The sequence below is a fragment of the Toxotes jaculatrix genome, chromosome 15 (assembly GCF_017976425.1).
Source record: "Toxotes jaculatrix isolate fToxJac2 chromosome 15, fToxJac2.pri, whole genome shotgun sequence".
NCBI lineage: Eukaryota > Metazoa > Chordata > Actinopteri > Toxotidae > Toxotes > Toxotes jaculatrix.
Window position 1 is genome coordinate 13,022,984 of NC_054408.1, and position 22,332 is coordinate 13,045,315.

At 38.9% G+C, this 22,332-nt stretch overlaps 1 protein-coding gene across 1 annotated transcript in view; it reads left to right on the top strand.

Moving 5' to 3' along the window:
* The window catches only part of LOC121193981 (potassium voltage-gated channel subfamily H member 7-like), a 33,739-nt gene that overhangs the window by 6,075 nt on the left and 5,332 nt on the right, over window positions 1-22,332 (top strand). Inside the window, exons 3-12 of the mRNA XM_041056438.1 lie at window positions 4,328-4,483; window positions 9,832-10,272; window positions 11,495-11,706; window positions 14,030-14,455; window positions 16,465-16,864; window positions 17,108-17,307; window positions 17,474-17,476; window positions 18,950-19,202; window positions 21,703-21,908; window positions 22,100-22,187. Coding sequence (XP_040912372.1) covers window positions 4,328-4,483; window positions 9,832-10,272; window positions 11,495-11,706; window positions 14,030-14,455; window positions 16,465-16,864; window positions 17,108-17,307; window positions 17,474-17,476; window positions 18,950-19,202; window positions 21,703-21,908; window positions 22,100-22,187 — 2,385 coding nt within the window. The remainder of the gene's footprint in view (window positions 1-4,327; window positions 4,484-9,831; window positions 10,273-11,494; window positions 11,707-14,029; window positions 14,456-16,464; window positions 16,865-17,107; window positions 17,308-17,473; window positions 17,477-18,949; window positions 19,203-21,702; window positions 21,909-22,099; window positions 22,188-22,332) is intronic.

Below are 22,332 nucleotides of genomic sequence, written 5' to 3' on the forward strand. Positions count from 1 at the left end.
ACACACCTGGACGAGCAATGTTATGTATGTTTGTTTTACAGTAGCATTGTGATTGTAGGATTCTGTTTTAACTACTTACTAGAGTTTTCATTATTGACCCCCACAAACACTTTTTGTGTTATTGCTGTTTTGTATTGTTCTATACAACATGCAGGACACAGTGAATCACATAAATTGGGATAATGGCACACACTTATCGACAGTCTGTCCTCAAACACAATCAGAAAGGGGTTTCCGATGAACTGGCAACACTCAAACTGGGGTGAGGAGCATGCAGCAAGATGTTTTAATAACGGCATTAACGGGAAGATATGAAACCACATTAAAAACAAGAAGAGTAGGAATGCAAATAGATATACTAAAAAGTAATAGAAATGAGCTTAAAATAAACTGGCGGAGAAAACTGTTTCAGAAAATAAAACAGGCAGTGATGATAAAACAGTAAGTGTATTCCCTGTTGAGGTTTTAGATCTTCAGGATGCCTTGTTTTCATTGTGTACAAAGCTTCCTCTACAATTGGAATATCAGAACGCATTAAATTTGATTTTATACTACTTCCATTATATGTATCATATTTATTTTATAACATAACATAACAAATCTTGATATTTATATTATATTTAGTTCTTTCTGGTTGCAATGTACAGTATTTCCCCAAAGCTTTTCCTGTTCTGTAACTCTGTGCACCAAATGTAGTACACAGTAGTATCACAACAGTGTGTAAATAGGTCAAATTGCAAATCCAATATTATTTTCAGATTTATTTCCCAATAAATCTGAAAAAGGCCATAGCTTCTCATAAAACTGTCTGACAGTTTTGTTCGTCATGACACTTCTGCTGAGAAGTCATTGCCAAAGCAATTTGTCACTCAACAGGGGGTAGCATCACAGATCCAGAAAATGGGATCTTTCCTGAAATCAGTTTTTAGTCACAGATTCTATGGCCTGAGTTTGGCTTGAAATATAAAGTTTGGTTTTGAATGAACTGTGCTAGGTGATGACACTTGGTTTAGGCTCTCGTCATAAAGTCTGGGATATAAATCTTCTTAAATAATCATCAATTAGTTAATTTAAACTTGTATCCTATGGGGATCATAAGCTATGGATCTTAATCCGTATAACAAATTAAGGGATAAACTGAATAAGGTTTATTTGAGTAAGAGTACTCAAAAATGGAGACAAGCGATGCTCTGAGTTCACATTTTTACCCTCCAAAGTGCCTTCATTAGGCCAAAACTACTCGGCCCAGTCAAAAAAGGAGATGAATAACACAGTTGTTCCCAATCAATAGCCAGTTTTTCTTCAGGTCATGAGTAGCTCTGCTGATCACATGGTTTACTGCCTCTGCCTTTAGGTAGAAGGGAGAAGAGCTCTCCCTGTTTTATTCACAAAAAAAAGTTCTCCTTGTTTACAAGGATAAGAGCACTGTAGGCAAACACGTCAGATTCCCAGTTTCCAAAATAGTAAAGAGTATTGTGGTTAGAACCTATCAGATCAAATTTAGAGCCGCACAGTCTCTGCTGATTTACCATAGCAGTTACAAAGAAGCTCTCCTTTGATCCATTTTGGTAGAGGTGACATTCAGCAGGAGACCAGATGAGAAGGGACCCCCATGGCTTAGCCTTTAAGCATGACCATTGTTTCCCCATCTGGTTAGGTAAACCAGCCCAGAAATATTTCTGCTGAATTTACCCTCTTGGCTGCACACAGAGCGTAGTTCTGCATAATGTGCACTAGATGTCTGTTTGGTGTGATATAAATATTCACCATATTACTCCTGTTTTTTCCTTTTTCAGATGCGTGATTATGAGCTTTTAACTTATGAATTTTTACAGTATTTTGTTAACATTTTGTAGTTCTTCATAAATTCACATACAGAACCTCAATGTCAGCTGCCAGTACACTTACATAACTGTTGTGTCAGGTGGCTATGAGACACAGCACGTCTGTGTTGTCTAAAATATTCTGTAAAGTAAAAAAAACACTTAAGAGAATGAATAATGTATGTTTACATGAAAGCATACATGCAAACTGTAACAGGGAAATCCTGATGGTCTTACGAAAAAGATATTTTTGTGCTCACTGCTGCATTCGGTGAACTTAAGCAAGTCATATTTAACACGCAGGTAATTGCTCTATTCAGACAACTTTAGAAAACACCTGACAGCGAGCAAAATCTAGATTAAATGTACTTACATGCTTGAGCAGTGGAGCAGGGGGGGACAAAACCTTTCACAGTTTCTAAAACCTGAGCTGACCACAAACATTGCCGGTTCAGTTCCAACCAGGACCCTTTGTTGCTTCTCTCTTACACTGTCTGTTATAAATGGTAAAAATGCCCAACAAATACTGTTAAATAGAATTTGAAGTATTAACAAATAAGAAACACCATATACTATAGCATACATGTAATTTATCATATCTTGAGTTGCCTAATGTATCTGTCCACACACCTACGATGAGAGTTACTGGGAAAAAAAAGCTACTTGTACATTTCAGTCCTTTACACCCAGATGGATTCCAACTGGAGACCTCTGTTACGCGTTATTTATGTCTTCTCTCTTTGACAGCAGCAGCCAAAATGCCCCAAAATCAATAATCATGAGTATAATTTTGGAGGGAAAATAAGATTTAGCTTTTATCACCAACCATTTTAATTTATACAGGATTTATCAGATAATTAAAAGTCGATACTGAATAACTCTCCTGCACACTCACATTTTCCTTCTCTCTGGAAAATGAGCATGCCCCAGAATCCAACAGATCAAAGTCAAAACCAAAAATGTTCCCTTTTATAGACGGAACAATGTAGAATTAGGTGAAGGATTTCTGGGAAATGCAGGAAAGTGCTTTTAATGAAAAGGGGATTTTCTGGGGAAGGACTCGCAGTTCCCCCGCTCTCTAAGCACTGCTCTCCTACTTTACAACAGAACATAACCAGGCACCCATGACACTAGACAAGATGGGTGTGTAGTCCACACCCGCTGGTCTTATTATCCACATACAGCACATGCACAAGTGTTCCCTTTTTCATCCCCATCACATCACATGATACCGTTGAAACACTGAATTCTACCTGTATCCTCAAATAGCTATTCATTATTCATATATTTTTTCATTTTTTCCATTGTATTACAATCGCATTATCATATTGTCAGAGGTGACAATACAGAATTACTTCTGGGAGTTTTGATGCAGAAACCCTTCCAACAGAACTCTGGCATGTTGAGGCAGACCAAGCTTGTTATATTTAGTCAGACAGCAAGTCTACTGCTAATGAATGCTGCTGGCAGGGTGTCTGTGAGCCCTGAGGAGATTACAGTGAACACTGGTAATATGTGTCCTCTGTGAGTAGGAGCAACACAACAAGCCTGACAGAAAGACAGACAGATCTACATAGAGTGACGGAGGGACGGTTTTAGTATTAGACATTTTGATTTTGAAGGCCAGTACCAAATAACAAATACCATTACCTTTATTATCCTCTCTTAAAATATGCAGTCTTTTTAAGTATATGTAATGTCGTTTTTGATCATGTGCCCAAAACTGGAATAATTTCAATCATCGGGAAAAACTCTTAAGATAGCTTAAGAGTTTTTCTGTTATTGAAATTATCCTGCACCAGAAATGGTCACTGTGATACTGCATGTCACCTTAGCTGTGAAGAAGCTGCTGTGTTGTTTAGAGTCCAGTGGGTAGCTAGTTTTATTATTTAGCAGTTGTGCCCGCGGGCATCAATAGCTTTTGCTAACACAGCTATAACCAGTGCAGTGAAGAAACAGCAATAGTCTGGGCTCAATACTAAGTTTAGATCACGGATTGGTTTCTGCTCCACTGCCTCCAACAATACTAAGTTCTGGTAATTATTCCCGTGAGCACATAACAGTCCTCCAAACTGACTGTAATCTGTCCTGCCTGTTTGATCTATTCTACTAAACAATGCTGTCTATACTATACTGTGCCCCTTGCGTCATATTTGTCCAACTTCTGCAAGTTTAGTCATTTTCATGCCATGTATTGCTCATTAGAATACACGTGGTACGTGTATATGGACGGAAACAGGCATGCAACACCCATGAACACATAAGCACGCACAAAACTTAGTTTAACCCCTGGGCTTACTTATTTTATCTCAGCTATTACATTTGCTCTGACATGCAGGCATTAACCTTTAAATCAGATCAACTTTGTTTTTCTGTAGGTTTAGTTTGACTACAAGATACATTGGGACACACTAACACCTTTAGAGAAGGCAGAGAGAGAGATGACAAGAGAAGGATAATGTATGATTCAGCTTTTTGGCACTGACACTTTGTTTTTCTTTCAGGAACTGACTTTCAGTGTAACACTCACATAATCCCAGTGAAGAATGAGGAGGGTGTGGTGATGATGTTCATCTTAAATTTTGATTACGTTCTGGATGAGGGAAGTGACAGCTCCATGGAGAAGATAAGCCCCACATCCCCTACAAAGTCAGATCAAAGTGAGTATTTGATGTACCATTCTCTCCTTACCATGATATGACAGTACCTAAAAAACTATTGCCATGGAGTATAAAAATGGGATTTTGTTTTGTCTCCACACCAGTGTTTTCTGAGTAAGAGCTGCTTTCGCCTCCCAAGCGAAATTATGCCCTACTAAAACTTATGCCTTGGCACTGCATCTGTTATGCATTTGTTTGCACATTTTTCTTTTCTTTATTTGAAATTAAACATGCACATTTTGGAAGATGGCACCATTCTTAAAACAACTTACTGCTTTAACAAAGGGCAGTTGTGTAAAAGGATGGCTATAATTGAGGTAATTCATTAAACAGCCCTCAACATCTGTTAAACATTAATTAAGCAAATTAAGCACTAGAACATTCGATTCAGTTCCCTGCCAGGCTCAGTGTAACTTCCAAACAAGTTTTCCAGTTTCTGTTATTCTCAAAAATGGAGCATTATTTGCCAGTGCAATACAGTTTACCCATACAGCAATAAAATACATAGTGTGCACACAGGGAGCGAATGGTCGCCTTACATAACCTTATCTTGTTGAAAATGTTGAATTCTTCATATCTGTTTTATGTCTTCTGGGAGAGCAGCATATACTGCACTCCTCATTTTTTATTTGGATGTGTGTCAGGAGGTGTAAATGTCAGTGAGACTTTCCTCCCTGATTGGAGGCACTCAGCATCTCTTCTCTGACTGGAGCTCAGCTATCCACTTCACTCATGAATTCCTCCAAGGCACTGACATTCGGCTCGTGCTGTACTGTGTGTATTTAAATGTGTACATGCATAAGCATGTGCATGCATATGCGTGTCTGTTTATGTGTATGTGAGTGCCAGTGTCTGTTGCTCACATTGCTAATCAGAGTTGATTGCTTGTGACCATGCCTCAGCAAGGGGACCTGTGGGTTGATGGGTAGATAAACATATGATGCACACATCACACTTTAAGTGACCTTTCCATTGTCTTTATCTTTGTCCAGCCCTTACACAACAGCACGGCATTTAAGTGTAATTTCATGCTACACTTGGTTTAGATTGTAAATGGGACTGATGCTAATTAATCTTGTACTGAAGATGCATGCAATCAAACTATGTATATGATGTGCAGATATTGTCTTTTATATCGATTGTTTTTGTGCAATATATTTAGTATTTCCTCAGCTGTGTGTAAACAATACCTGTATTTAACAGCATTTAGACCATATTCCTAATCTACCTTTTTTTAGCATTTCACCTGAAATGATCAGGGAGAACATTTCCACAAAGCCTGGTCCTACAGTTTAGAACAACAGCCACCAAAGACTGATTTTTGGACATTAGGGGCTAATTATAATCTGGTGTTGACAGCAGGCTAAGCCGGCAGGTGTCAACTAGCGCAATATTGAACCTGAAATAGAGCAATTCATCTTTCCCTGAGCACACACCATTCAGCAACTTCAGCATGCCTTCAGGGCTCACACCACAGTCAACAGTTACAAATTACACATTAGAAATACAAAATCTACTGAAAGACTTGCTTTTACTGTTCAGCCAACAACTGGATGTAGTACAATACAAAAATGAATATTGATTGAAAAATTCTGTTATAGAGGTTCCCAAACACTATGCACACTCTATTTGAAATCTTCAGCTCCAATTTTACCTTGAGTTATTCCAACTGTTAATTCAATGTCAATTTTAGTTTTTTTTTTTTTTTTTTTTTACAGTCAGTGACTAACCCTAAAGGGGTCAATGGTACATATGAGCAAGAATAAGTTATAAACACAGCTATATAAATGAGTCCAAACACATTAAGTTGCAGATTAAATACAGAGTCAGAAATCTGACTCTTTATCAGTGGTTTCCTGAAACTCTTTCAATTACAATAGAATATCAATATCACACCCCCATCCCCCCTTAATAGAACATTTCCAGTCATCCCAGTAACAGGGTATTTAGCAGTACTAAATCATACACAACTGGAGTTTCTGTTAAATTCTTGAAGGCTTTTCATCACTAAACTAAGAAATATAATATGACTACTCAGAGTAGGGAGTCTCAGGTGGGGAAACTTCCTTGGATTGTTCACACTTAGAAGTCACATGAGAGTCATTAAGGCCACATCAAGTATGAGTTGTTAAGATCACATGACAGTTACGTGTGACTCATCAGAGTCCCATGAATTAAGGTGTGAACTGTGAATGAATTGTGAAAATTTTGAAGCTACCGCAGAACAGACGTCAAGACAGACAAAATGAGAATGCAGATTTAATAAGATACACGGATGGAGTGTCCAAGAAACTAAGAGGGATATTTAATAGACACTGTGTGTTTCAAACCCAGCACCACACTAATGCAGACACCTGTCCATCCTAATGACCATAAACCCAAATATAAGCACAGCAGTAGTGACATGCAACCAGTGAACAAGTCCAATATGAGCGAGGCAACCCCTCAGGTCAACTCTCAACGGTAGGCTATAAACAGTAATAAGGGACACTCCTATGAGGACACCAATACGAACGTTTCGAAACTGAGAGAACAGATGGTGTGAAAGAGGAAAAAGAAATCAGTGTCGAAATGGAACAATGATTCCTAAACAGAGGGAGGTGGGATGCATCGCCAATTGTCAACAACTCAAAATGCCATCTGTGATAGCAACAGCATCATTTTATGAAATATTTTTAATCCATGGTAAATTAATTCTTAATAGTTTTTTGCTTTTAAGTATGAAATTATGATTACTAGCTCTTTTTAGCGATCAGCTAGGGATACAAATCTATCTTAACCATGAATTTTATATGCAGGGAAATACAACAGTGAAATATGTACCCCGTTAATGAGCTAACACACACATAAGCTAGCTAGCGCACACACACAACGTTCGCAGCCTGGCGAAGCAAAACAGGAAACCGCCATTAGCTACATTAGCTTAGGTAAAAATGACTCACCAAGACCATACAATTACAGTAAACCCGGGTTACAACAGGGATACAACAGGGTTTATTTGTCAGCTTCATAGAAAAACGAATGTATGACATGACAGCGAAATAGCATTTGGACTATTGAGTCAACGTCCCCTCAAACGCTAGGGCAGCCTAAAAAGTCCCAATGAAGTCCATATTAGACTACCGGCAACTTAATAATTACTAGGTAAATGAGCATTAAGCGACAACCTAATGATATAAACACAGCCACAAAAACCAAGTTAGCTAGCTAACATACCTTTGACGAAGTGGTCACTGCACACACGGCATTAGCAGACTGCTCCTCCCGACCGCAGACGTAGGTTTAATATCCACCTTTTACGGCGTTGTTCGGTACATTTTTTTTATATTTCTCACCTTTGTGGGTGACTACTTTTGGTACCCTATAATAGCTTTTTTCTTTTTATCTATTGGAGCGATTTGCGCACCGGTAAACTACGCAAAACATAGGCATTTTTCCACACGGTAGATTCCCAGTGTGTCAGTCAGCTAACGGCTGAAACACTTCCTGCCTTCCATCTGAATTTGGCGCCCTCGCGTCGCTATGTCGTGACGTCATGTGAAACCTACCTATTGCTACCTGAAAGAGGGTGGGACTTGCTTCCTCTCTCCAATAGCATTTCACTACTGTGTGATAGGACCAGTAAGAATAAAATACACTTGACAGACACATAAATCAACCAAATATCTTCAAATAACCATAGTTTTATGAACCAGAAAGTTGCAAGAAAATAAAATTATGATTGAAAATTAAATATTTAACAAAATAAGGAAGCTCACACAGTAAAGCTGAGGCACATGGGAATGTCATTTGTTTTTATATTATTATTATTATTATTATTATTATTATTATTATTATTATTATTACTATTTGGTCATAAGCACTGGACAATTCAAAAATTGGACCCAGTGAAGGTGAAAAGTTATGGGATCACCAAAGTTCAGATGGACATGTAGGTATGTGTGTAAATGTACTTAACTGACACACCAACAAACCAGCACTGCCATCCCTAGAGCTGTGCCACTAATGTGGCTAAAAATAAATCGTTTCTTATAGTAGCTCTCCCTTAAATGTCCATCTATAGTACTGTGATAACACTTAACATGTTAAAATTTTATCCTTATTGAATAAAGGAAATTGGTTTAGTAAAATATGGGTACTATAAGTTTATATATTACAGTACAAAATTTACAAAATTTGTAATTCCATATTTTTAGGACATACTGTATGTGTGCTGGTCAGTAATGATCATTGGCACCACAGTGAATTGCACTGCACAAGAAGGATATCTGTCACAGTCTGTTTTCCTTAGGCCACTCTAACAACAAACTGTATCTTGGGGGGGTTTATACAAGCAAGACTTTTTCAAAAGCGTTCTCAGTGCAGATGACACAGTCTCCCTGCAGAGAAGAGACAGGGAGGCTGTCCATGTCTCCTGCCAGCTCAGGATGTCATTAGGTTCCTCTCCAGGAAACTTGTTGAGTGTCATGGTGCTATTGTAAGCTGCTATAGTTGTAACATCAGCACATTTGGCCTGGGAATGGAAACAGATGGCAGTGATGTTATGTAAGGAGGGTGCTGAGGGATGGGTGCCTCACGAGTGAGGCAGGGTTCACTTTCACCCTCTTTCTATTGTTAATGAGCCAAAAGTTTCACTCTGCCCCAAGAGGTCATTAACATTTGCCACTGTGTCCGTTCTGAAGATGAGGCAGGAGGCATGACGCATAGAAAATCTGCTCCTTCTCATCCTTTTGGGCACTGAAAAGAAATATGTCTCAATATGGCCAAATTGTTTGTTTTTCACTTTGTCTTCATTTTAATATTTAGTGCAGAAATCCTTAAAGAATTAATGATAGCTGCTATCAAAAACAATTTTGTTAATTAAGATGTGAAGCCTCAGTTACAGAAATTCTTACAGACATTACCAAACTTTTATGCTCTGTTTTTCTGGGAACAAATACAGCATGGATATCTTCTAACAGACAAATTTGAAAAAAGTACATAGAGGCCCAAATGCTTGAGAGACCAGAGCCAAAATCTGCTCATTTTATTATTAGCAAACACATTTCAGCACCTGCCGTTCTCAATGCAGGACCTCCCTGTACTTTTTTCATGCTCTTCTTTACTTTTGTCACTGAGTGGGGGAGCACCCAAAGAATTTTAACAAAGCAGAAGGTATAAATTGCCAGTCCAACAATAGACTATTGTAGTCAGAAACAGTCAGGAACATGAGCATATTCTATTTCCCTTCATATGTTTTTTGGCTGAAGAAGGCTCTCATCCAACCATTAATGACTGGATGCTTTTTTGGATATATGCATACCAAAAAAAATTAACAAGGCTTTATATGATTTCTTCTCAATTTTTAGGGAGGAGTAGATTCTTCCGCTTCCGCCAGGCTGCTTTGAGCCTAATGAATACCAACAAGCAATCGCTTCCGCAAGAGGACCCCGACGCTGTAATGGTGGATTCACCCAAAGAGAATGAGGACTCAGTGGCCCTACAGAACTTCCCCTCACCCACCAAGAGCATCTGCAGTCCCATTGAGGCAAATGACACACATGCCCTCATAGGCTCAAGCCACCATTCTTCCCAGGCTAGCATCGGTCCTGAACCACTTGACCATTCATCCCCTAAACTCCCCTGGGAGAAGCTGTACCAGACAGAGCCGCACCAATCCTCTACCTCCCTGTCAAACACCTTCCCCAGAGGCAGCATCAACAGCATGAGGCGAGCCTCATCCGTCCATGAAATTGAGGGCTACAGCTCAAATTCCAAAAGTGTTTTCAGGGATCGGCATACAAGTGAAGGTATGTACTAATAAAACTGACAAGCTGTGATTAGCATCACATTAGGACTGAGTTTGCAATTTAGAATGAAGACCAGTGTTAACCAAGACATGACACTGGGGTCAGTAAAGCAATGTATACAGATTACAGATTTGTTCTTAAAAATAATGTTTAAGAGCTACCATTTTTGTTTTAGTTAACTTTGCTCTCACCTTTACTCCTATAATCCTTTCCTCCATGTGTATAGGTTTATTAAAATATTTATCCTTTACTTTCTCTGTCCACACAACGCTGCATTTAGACAATGGTAGCCATGTCAGAGGTAATCATATATTTCTGCCCATGATTTCATTGCTCAGTGCTGTTCTGGAGCATGAGTTAATTATGTGAAATGATTGTATACTTAAATGAATGTGATTTTGTCATATCAGCAGCCTATGAAATCAAATAGTGTAATCACATAAGCCCCATATCCACTCTCATTGCTAATCAAACCATTGCTTTTAAATTAACCTGCATGAATGCATGCTTGTATTATATGATACTGTTGTAACTCTCCTAACTGGCTAATGTTCCAAGCCATTCCAAATAATTGCAAAGTTGGCTGTAAACCGTCTTAATGTTAGGGTACAGAAAAACCTACTCTTTACTCAGCAGCCAGTCCACCATACAACACTTTACATGTGTACTGATGCATGCATAAACAGTGATAAAAAGGCAGAGTAGGTCAAAACTTTGCTTTTAGGAATGTGTGAAATGGAAAATATGTCTAAATGAATCATCAGTTCCTCTAAATGTGTAATTGGTTCTAATTCACATCCAAGAACAGTTCCTGGTACACTACAACAACATGAGCTAGCTGAGCTGTAGTGAGCTGTAGTGCATTTCCCATTTTGCAGAAAAACCAGCTAAACATTCCCTTTTGTTCCACCACTATGAACTGATGCTATAATACATTAGTACTGTGCTACTGTAGGAATGTGTAAGTATCATAGGCTGCAACTTTTCAAATGGCTACATAAGTACACCTACAGTATACAATGGTCAGTCACAGTGTTGTTACCTCAGTATCTCAAACAAGGAGACAAGGTTTAAAATCTAAGTTTAAAATCTTACATATTGACCTTTTCATGAGAGCCATATAATGTATAATTTTAACACACCTTAAGTTAACCCAGTTAACCAAGACATAAAAACTTTAACAAGGGTACTAATTTAACTGCTATTTGTTCTAAACCACCAGGCCCTTTTAATCATGTGAAGTCCAGCCTGCTTGGCTCTACCTCTGATTCTAACATCAACAAGTATAGCACCATCAACAAGATCCCTCTGATTGCACTCAACTTCTCTGAGGGGACGGATAAAAAGGCTCATTCTCCGCCAACATCTGAGAAAACCATCATTGCACCAAAGGTCAAAGACAGAACTCACAATGTCACAGAAAAAGTCACGCAGGTGAGTCAGGAAGTTTTCCTTGTTTGATATTTCAGTATCTTGTCTTGTGTCCTGTGACATCTGCAGGGGGTCATTTTGAAATACATACTTGCACAGGTGGTACCGAGGGAAATTTCTCAGCCACCACTGCAGCACAAACCAATTGTCCTTGGTTCTGTATTTCAAAGAACACAATTGTCAGCATTTGCGGGTGGGAAGCTGGCAAAAGGATAATGGTCCTTGTCACTAATCACTAAGTGCACTAATCACTCCTAATGTAGTCACTGGCTGGGAAGCCTCCAAGGAAGGTTGTGGGATAGCGTGATGCATTGATACACAGCATGTTACATCCTGCCAGTGAAATTTCTTGCTGGCAGGTTAAAAAAGCAGCTGGTGATCCCATGTGTCACATAGGTAACACATGCCTACTGCCTGCCCACAACAATGGTGGAGCAGTGGCATTGAAGACAAGAGAGAAGGGTAACTGGGCATTCTTAATTGCAGAGAAAACTGCCATAATATTGAGGAAAGGTGGTCACGTTCATATCCATCAACATCAGCTATGGGTGATAGAAATAGAAAAGAAATTCAGTTGCAGTGCCGCCTCATAATACCTCAGCAGACAGCAGGGATTCAGTTTCTCGCTCAAGGACAATGCAGCAGGTCCAACACTTCCTGTCATATGGCTGAAACAAGGGCTATCTAGTGGCAGAATTCCCTGTCACTTTTATACAGACTGACTGATTCAGTGGTTCAAACTGTCCAGCATCCAAGACTATAAGCTGTTTTTGTTTTATGTAATAATTATTATGGAAAATAATTACAGTATTTGAATTCTTATTATTGAAAAGGATTTAATCATTTCACTTTTTTCATAATAATAAAAAGAATAATTATAATAAATTCCCATGGACCCCCTGCAATTGTGCCAACTGAAATGTCATTCAACACAATGCAACATAGAGGCTCCCTGGCTGTTAACTTTTTGCCAAAAACAAGACAAGAAAAAGAAACCGTCAGTTTTATTTGTACTTTGTAAATAGAATATTAATGGTGACAGATTAATAATTTAATACCTAAAAATGAACCCAATGTTCTAATAATTTTTTAGGTCCCCTGTCAGTCACAAGCCTTTAGAATTGTCCTAACTTTTCACACCCATACAGCTCCCCCTGCAGATATTCATTACAGTCTTATCTCTAAATACTTGTGTTTCATCAATTCAAATAAAATAGAAAACAAAAAATGTATGTGTTTGTGGTTTAGGGTTATCTTGAACCATTCTGACAAATAACAAAATGTGCACAACTATTCACTGCAAATTTGAAAACTACTGAGTGTAGGCCACACCACTACCAAAAAACAATGCTGCAAGCACCCCCAGTCAATGTTAGTGACAACAAAGCACAAGAGAGGCCCGGAAACCTTATATTTGAACTTCTATCAACACAGCTTTCTCATTCATAAATGAAGACAAACCATCATCATGATTAAATTCTCTCCCTGCTGACTTTACTTTGGAGTGTGGAGACACCGCTGAGATGTGAACACTGCATCTACTTCCTGACTGCGAACATGGGGAAATCAATAATTCATGTGCTGAAGATAGTGGGATGTGCTGAAATGAATAGAAGGACCCACCGCCCTCACCCTCACTCCTGCACTATTTTCTGCCATAAGAGAGCTGCTCTCTTTGTCTGCCACTGCTTATTAAGCCCAAAACAGGGAACGGCTTGGCCTTTCTGGGCACGCTGAATAATTTACAATCCAGTCAGAGTTCATATGGTGAAATTAAAAGAAATGTTTGCTTACCTAAACATACAATATAAATAAAATATCTATCAGCACAAATCTGTACTGCTTTTCTCCACTTTATCATCTGTACAAGAAAGTGCTTACAGTTTTTCCAAACAATGTACCTCTTGTAAATGTAGTCAGTGGCAGTCACATTATTCATGGTGACATGACATTGGCAATCTGCTTGTTGTAGTAGAGTCGCTGCCTTTACCTAATGCAGTTTGACTGCAGCGCATTTATGTCGGGGTGTCACAATTGCTGTCAAATCAGTCCTTGAAGTCTGTGAGCTGTGTAAATTACCTATCGTGCTTCACAAATAATTATCATAAAAATAAAGAGGTAAATCTGTATATGATGAAAACAGACAATCAGAATCATTTTAGACAGGTTACAAAAAATAAAGCTTTCTTATCATCAGTGATCCAAGGCAACTAAGAGGTTGACCTACATTAAGATTAAGCAAAATTTTCTGACACATGAACAAAGAGGAATGGCATTATAAGGTGTTTTCCCTTGCTGTTCTGACCCTCTCATTCCACTCCTACAGGTCCTGTCACTCGGCGCTGATGTGCTGCCAGAGTACAAACTCCAGACAGCCCGCATTGACAAGTTCACCATTCTCCACTACAGCCCCTTCAAAGCCATGTGGGACTGGCTGATCCTGCTGCTGGTGATTTACACAGCAATCCTCACTCCCTACTCTGCTGCTTTTCTTCTCAATGACCAAGAGGAGCAGAAGAGGCGTGAATGTGGATACTCCTGCAGTCCTCTTAATGTGGTGGATTTAATCGTGGACATTATGTTCATCATTGACATCCTCATTAACTTCAGAACCACTTACGTAAACCTGAACGAGGAAGTGGTCAGCCATCCAGCTAAGATAGCAATCCATTACTTTAAAGGCTGGTTCCTTATAGACATGGTGGCAGCAATCCCCTTTGACCTTCTTATCTTTGGCTCAGGATCAGATGAGGTATGTTATCTCTAATGCATATTTTTTTTCACCTGATTTTTTTTCTCCCAGGGAGCTTTACTGCACATCACCCCACCATGCTTGCACTGTTATCCATTTACTAAGTCCAGACTTGTGCCCCTGGGCCACTACTTAAAGCCTGAATCGTTCTGTCTCGGCTCTGAAAGGATTACTTTAAATTGCATGTTTTTTTTTTCTTTTTTTGTTTTTCTTTTTTTCTTTCTTTCTTTCTTTCTTTTTTTTTTTTTTTTTTGAATGGCCCTCATTCTAGAATACATTTACACGGATTAATGGCTTACCAAATGGCAATCAATGATGCATTTATGTGAGGAGCAGGCCAACAGGGCTGTGTGCACAGCTTACATGCAGATGTGAGATGGCCATTGGTAGGCTGGCTGCCAGGCCTCCTGGCTTGTTTGCTGGTAGGATATGTCCCCTCAGGATCTGGATCCACTTCAGTGCTTTATCGTGCTTTGTAGGCACTCCATTACACCAGAAAAGCTCCTGATTATAAACCATAATCATCTTTTCCACCACTGCTGCTGCTGCTGTTGCTACTGCTGAGTCAGTTCAGTGAGTGACAACAAACCAGAAAGGAAATGGAGACAGTAACAAACAACAAAACAGTCCTGACAAATTTGCACAGTGAGTTGCAAGTAAAATATATTCTCCTTTGCCTCGCCATGGCTATTCAAACACTATTAATTTGATTTTCGTTTGAAAAAGTGGAAGTTTCCCTTTCTGGTCTGTAAATAGACTGGCATATACTGTGATAACATGAGGATACATTACTTCTATATTTAGCTTTCCAGCTTGGTGTTTATAGTTTTCAGACCAAGCACGCAAAGTCATGCTCAACTGCGTTCTCATTCAGAAAATAAAAGCAACTGAGGCAGCGGCAGATGGTTTCCACAAGGCTCATTTAATTTAGCAGCTTAATAAGACGGTTTTAACCTACAAGCGCTTAAGTAAACCTTTTGATTAGAGCAGGGAATATATCTGAAATAATTTTCAATCAATGTCTGGTTTCTTTCAAAACAACGTAGTCTTTTCAGATAGATTGAACATACTGTGTGAGGCATTTTGCAAAATTGGCACCAAGCAGTGAGTATTTGGTTAATAATAATAATTATAGAAACAAAAAAACAAAAGATTTACTGCAAGCTGTTTCACTGTGGAAAAGAAGTTGAGTGTTTTGTCCCTGCTTGAACCCCTAAATGGTGTTCCCATTAGCAAGGAACAGAGAGAGAGAAAGAGAGAGAGAGAGAGAGGGGCGGGGGGCTTGTAGGACTGTGCGGTTAGATCACGTAATTACTTGTGCAGGTACGTTTAATACTGAATTGAACTTTCATTACATTGTACAGTGCAGTGTGCTTATGGCTTTAACCGACCTAAAAAAGATATCAGTGTTAGTCGTTTGTAGGCATTTATAAGCACAATACTAACAGACTTCTTAGAAAGGAGAGCTTCTCTCATCTGGAGACATTCATTTCATTTTTAAAGGTCATTCTGTAATTGTCAGGTAGATGAATGACCATGCTGATGGGAATAGTTGTTTTGTTGTTGGTGTTTCTTTAAGACACAAAACAAACTCCTGGGGACCCACTGAGTGAGTGTTACTGTCTGTTCACTGAGGATTTACCTGTGCGCTGCTGGTTTCTTCACTTTTGTGTTAATTCGGCCATTAACCAAAGTTCTGTGGGGAGTTGCCACAATAAAATCTTGGCCTTTTTTTTCCACTGTTAAGCTGTAAACTCAGTATTTGTGAGGTGGCTCTCTCGATTTTTCACCTTGGATTTCCTGTCAACAAAGAGAACACATTAGAGGTAGATATGCAACAAATAAGCCTGTTTCTTGATGAGAGAAATACATAATATATGAAATGTCCAATACGGAAATGACATATTATCATATTATAATCCTGTAAAATTATTTTTAGTCTCACATTATTAACATGAAAACCGTTACTGCTGTTACTAATAAAATGCCCTACTGTACATTTTGTTTAGACAACCACTCTGATTGGCCTGTTGAAGACAGCTAGGCTCCTGCGATTGGTGCGTGTAGCCAGGAAGCTGGACCGCTACTCTGAATACGGAGCTGCAGTCCTCATGTTGCTTATGTGCATCTTCGCCCTCATTGCCCACTGGCTAGCCTGTATATGGTATGCCATCGGCAATGTGGAGAAGCCCTACTTAGAGCACAAGATTGGCTGGCTAGACAATCTGGGCGTGTCCATAGGGAAGCGATACAACTACAGCGATCCTAGCTCTGGTCCCTCGATCAAGGACAAGTATGTCACAGCACTTTACTTCACCTTCAGCAGTCTGACCAGCGTGGGCTTCGGAAACGTTTCCCCAAACACCAACTCTGAGAAGATTTTTTCCATCTGTGTCATGTTGATTGGCTGTGAGTATGTGATGGTGTTTTTGCAGTATTTATTTTCTTTTAGCAAAACTTTCTTTTACTTTCATCTAAGCATAGCACTTGAAGTGCTTTAATCAGATCCTGGACAACAGATTGTCTGTGTTTATAGCAGCATTTGTTCACATTCATTCAAGTTAACAGTGTGTCTCAGTGAGTGAGGCAATAAAAATGCAAAACAGTCAGTAGATTGAAACTCACCTTTATTGATCATTGTCTGTGTTTCAGCATTAATGTATGCCAGTATTTTTGGAAACGTCTCTGCCATCATCCAGAGGCTGTACTCGGGCACGGCCCGTTATCATGCTCAGATGTTGCGGGTAAAGGAGTTCATCCGCTTCCACCAGATTCCCAACCCACTGAGGCAAAGGCTGGAGGAGTACTTCCAACATTCGTGGACCTACACAAACGGCATTGATATGAACACGGTAAATGAAAATAATCATTACATCTATATTGTATGTGGCTGTAACTGGGTAGCATATGCACGCAAAATTAAAGTTATTCATCATTGTTTTGCAATATTCTAAAAAGAGCTTTCTCTCCCTTGTCTGCTTTTCATCTGGATTAACCACTCTTCGTTGGTAAGAGCAGGAGGTACATATTTTTATTTCTTGTTATTTTCATGGCTAAATGGGTCACTGTTTCAGCATTTTTATAATAACCTCTTATTATTACCTTACATACAGTATAAACATTAGAAATTCCATAGTTTTATCTAAGATCAAAGAGATCAAAAACATGTATGAAAAAACTATATGTATGCACTGAAAAATAGCACTGATATTAGGCTACTGTCTTGTCTAATATTAATATCCAACTAAAATGTTATTTGCAATATTCTTAGCAGTAACGTTCATTTGCAGTAAACTTATTTTTTCATGGTTTTATGGTAAAAAATTATAGGTGGCAAATTTGTACTATTTACTTTTGTACTACAAGCTATATTCCTTACTACACTAGTACTACATTACTACAGCTACTACATTAGTTCCTCTTTTGTCACTGTGATTTTTTTTTTTTTTAAATCTGAGTAATGCACTGTGCACATGCATCTCTGTTTTGGAGGCATGCATAATGCACATCCACCCACTTGAGACTTTTTTTCAGTTTATTTACAAGATAAACTATAAGAAGTAGATTAAATGTGAGTTATGTCAATTTTACCAATGACAAATACAAAGGTAATTACTTCAGAATTTTCTGTAATTACCAAGTATTTATCTTGCAATATCTAGTAGTTACACCTAACTTTAAGAAAGTTTCCCATCCTTGTACTTTACTACTACATATAACCACATAAGTTGATATTTTATAAAGGAGTGGGATAAGACATAAAAGTCATGGCTTATTAATTGTGGTTGCTGGTCAAGAAAAAAACAAACTCTGCTTTTCTACAAGTTATACAATAATAATGCTAATAATAATGTTAATGATATTGCATGCATGTTCTTTCCATACATCAAACGTCTGGATTTAATTTAATTCTTGGCTCCTACAAATGAATAGATTTAGAATAGAATAGATTTATAAAAATGATGCCTTCGTTGTTGCTCGCATTTATCACACAACACACTTCCTCCTCACTCTGATATTATGCGTTACCATTTCAGAAAAAGAAAGAGACTAAGCCAAAACTGAGCAGGCATTGTTCTGTGTGTTTAGCTCAGGGGGCGGTTGCATAAATCCAAGTGGCAGTTATTTTTACATACTACATTTGTTATGAAAATCACACAATATCAGCAGTTCCATCTTGATCATTTGTATGAATGTGTCTTAATTAAAAAACATAATAGTGTCTGCTTTTGTACATTTGAATTGTCTCTTATGATACACTTGAGATGTAATTTCTATGTATTCAACTGTGTTAAATGGGTCTATGACTCTGTAATGTGTTTGTTTTCATAACTTATTCTCATCTCCCCGCTATTGTCAAGCTCAATTACAACTTTTCATACTTGCTGCTCACAGTGTCCATTGGGTTGCAGAGTGATGATCTAAACTCATATCTTTGAGGATATCAAACCAATATTTTGTGCATTTTACTCACACTCTCACTCTGCATCACAGGTGTTAAAAGGTTTTCCTGAGTGCCTGCAGGCAGATATCTGCCTTCACCTCAACAGGAATCTTCTTCACAACTGCAAAGCGTTCCAGGGAGCCACCAAAGGCTGCTTGAGGGCCTTGGCCATGCGCTTCAAAACGACTCATGCCCCTCCTGGAGACACTCTGGTCCACAGTGGTGATGTGCTCACCGCTCTCTACTTTCTGTCTCGCGGCTCTATTGAGATCCTGAAAGATGACATTGTGGTAGCCATCCTGGGTAAATACGATCCCTTGTTGGTTATTTGTTACTGCCATGTTGCCACATCCACGGGTAAATTCTTTAGTTAATAGGACACATTGTCCAGAGTAAGCACCAAAATAGAATCTTTTTGTTTGACTTTTTGTCATTGGCTGCCATCAGTGTCATGGATGTAGTGGAAGTCTCCCTTGCACTCAAAACGTCCACTATCCACTTAGAGGTGTGAAGAACTATAAAAGTCACCTCCCTGCTGTATAGAAGGTCTCTCAGCTGATTGTGTGTTGAATGTCAGCATCAAACCTGTTGTGACAAAGTAAAGGCTTTTACTCCATAGGTGGTCTTATCTTGAGAAAGAAAGGGATGATTCATAGTCATGTTATTCTGATCTTAATGTTGGCTTGGTTATCATCTTCAGTGCATCTTTTGTCAGTGCTATCGGTGTGCTTAGATTTAGCTTTTGGTTTATATAATCAACAAGGTCACGCTGATACCCCCATGTGTTTTCAATGCACATTGTTGTCTTGGACGCATGTTGGATTTGATAGGTTTTCACATTTTGCATAAACATGCAAATATGTGCAATATGCTTTACACAGTGTCAGAAAACACAGAATGTGCCTTTAGTACGTATGTCAGATTCCACCATTGACTTTTTTTGTGAAGGGATTAAATGTGTAATTAGTTCTGATTGATTGAAATATTTGAATTATTGATTGATCTGCTCTTCTCAGGATGCTTGACATTTGCAAATATGTCTGCTGTCATAAGCTCAGGAAAAGACAGGCAGTGCATTTTCCCAATGGGCACAAACCATTTTAACATAATAATACTTACAGGAGGCTCAGAGGGAGTTGTGTGCACATCAAAGAATGAACTGTTATAATGCGAGTCCTTCCAAACTTGAATAATTTTCAAGTTGTTACAGCAGCTAAACCACATCATGTTCGCACACTTTGACAAGAATAGCAAGGTGTGCCTAGCGTCCCCCCATTTCAGTCCTCTGGGCAATAGGGCTGTTCATGTGACAGGTCTGAGACTCTGACATTTCTATTAAGTGGCTCCATGAAAGGTTGCTTGGCAATTTCAAAGACCACAGTGAAATAACTGCCACTTTTTTGACAGCACAGGGAAATGAGTTAAAGCTGCAAAACAGAAATTATTAAAAAGGGCATTAAAAGACAGCTCTGAGTAAAATTGCCAGCTCTGAATTTGAAATAATGTTTTCCCTTACTAATAAAGTGATACTGACTACTGAATACTCATTACTCTTATTAGAATAATGAGTATTTATCTTTTTTCTTTTTCACGGGAGAACCACAGCCAGGTGCTACGGGCCAAGCCTGGATTAAACCTGTCATCATTCATGAGATGAATAGTCGCCAAAGCTGCACCTGACAGAATGGGGTTTAAGCTTAGCAAAAGCTGCTGCATCACACAAAACCCATTATTAACAAACACACTGGAAAAGTCACTGATCAGCCCATTTATATTTGATACTACTATAATGCTCCATCAGCAGCATTTTGCACAAATTTGTTTGTGAAAACTTGCATGTTGCTAAGTCTGTTATCAGCTACCAAACAGCCCCAGCTTGTAACAAGGTAGTGGTCAGCCAACAGTGCTAAAACATTTTTCTCTTGTAGCAATATCAGGTCCAACAAGGTTAGTAGCACTGTCCACAGGTGAGGAATTAGTGTCTTACACTGCCATCCAAGCTAATGACTATCTAAATCCTTGTGGTGAGAGCTGTGTGTGGGGGAGAGGTACACCACTCTGTGTGAGGCTGTCCTCTGTGGTAGAAAGGTGTCCAGTGCATGCTGTGAAAGGCACACTGGCAGCCAACATATCATATCTCTCTCACCTGAACCCCTGCTTACAGTGTTGGCATTTAGTGATTTTTCATGATGGCCTTTAAACTGGGCCTCCAGTCCTTTGAAAAATGGATGCTCATTTCAGCAGAGGAAAATCTTTTTTTTTTCCTCTAGTAGTGGTTGAAAACTTGATTTTATGATTTCCTAGAAGTTTGCTGAAAAACTCTGCTCCATTATGTGATAGCCATTATCAGCACATTTCCTTTTGAAGTACGCCACAAGTAAAGTGAGTCATTCACAATCAAACCCTCGTTTTCCTCCCACATCAAAGTTGCTGTGACTTAGCAGCTATTTTTCCCCATTAATAATGAATCAAGGATAGAACGACAACTGATGCACCAGCCTTGGGAGAACATCTACACTGAGAGGAGAGTTTGTTTGATTTTCATTATCCACAAAAACAAACACGTCTGCTGCCCTTTAGTGAGAGCCTGAGGAATAGCTAGACAACTCCCCATAGAAAACACAAAATCTTCTCTATAATACGCATGACTACTTGTGGAAGTCATTGCAGGTAAAACTGACATTTTCCTATTCCCAGTGAACCTTTTCAGAAAATGTATTGTCTGTGTGTGTGTGTGTGTGTGTGTGTGTGTGTGTGTGTGTGTGTGTGTGTGTGTGTGTGTGTGTGTGTGTGTCACTAATAGGAAAAAATGACATCTTTGGAGAAATGATCCATCTGTTTGCTAAGCCTGGAAAGTCCAATGCTGACGTGCGAGCTCTGAGTTACTGTGACCTCAGCACCATTCAGAGGGAAGATCTGCTGGAGGTGTTAGACATGTACCCAGAATTTGCTGACTACTTCTTCAACAACCTGGAGCTTACTTTCAACCTCAGAGATGAGTCTGCCAAGGTAGATAATGTTATACTGATGTTTGCAGAACTACATGTTCAGTTGATGCTGTTCAACAAGTATTCACATTGTCACGCCCATGAACATTCATGTAATTACTTAGTTTAGTAAGATTAGATTAGATTTTAGATTAGTAAGCATTTACCATTAACTGTATTTATTGATGGATTTTAACTCTCATATTTTTGCAGCCCTCCAGTTCCCAGGGCAGTGATTCAGATGGCGAGGGCACTAAAAGCATTAAAAGAAGAATCTCCTTCACACCAGATCTGTCCAAGGGTAAGTTAAATCTAATCCACACAGGTCTAGTACAGTCTTGTTCAAATTCGAGGCTGCAAATTTGTTTTTTATTTATTATTGTTCACAGAGTGGTGCTCGCTGAGAACACAATTCTCTGTGGGATAGAAGACTGTGTTATTCCACT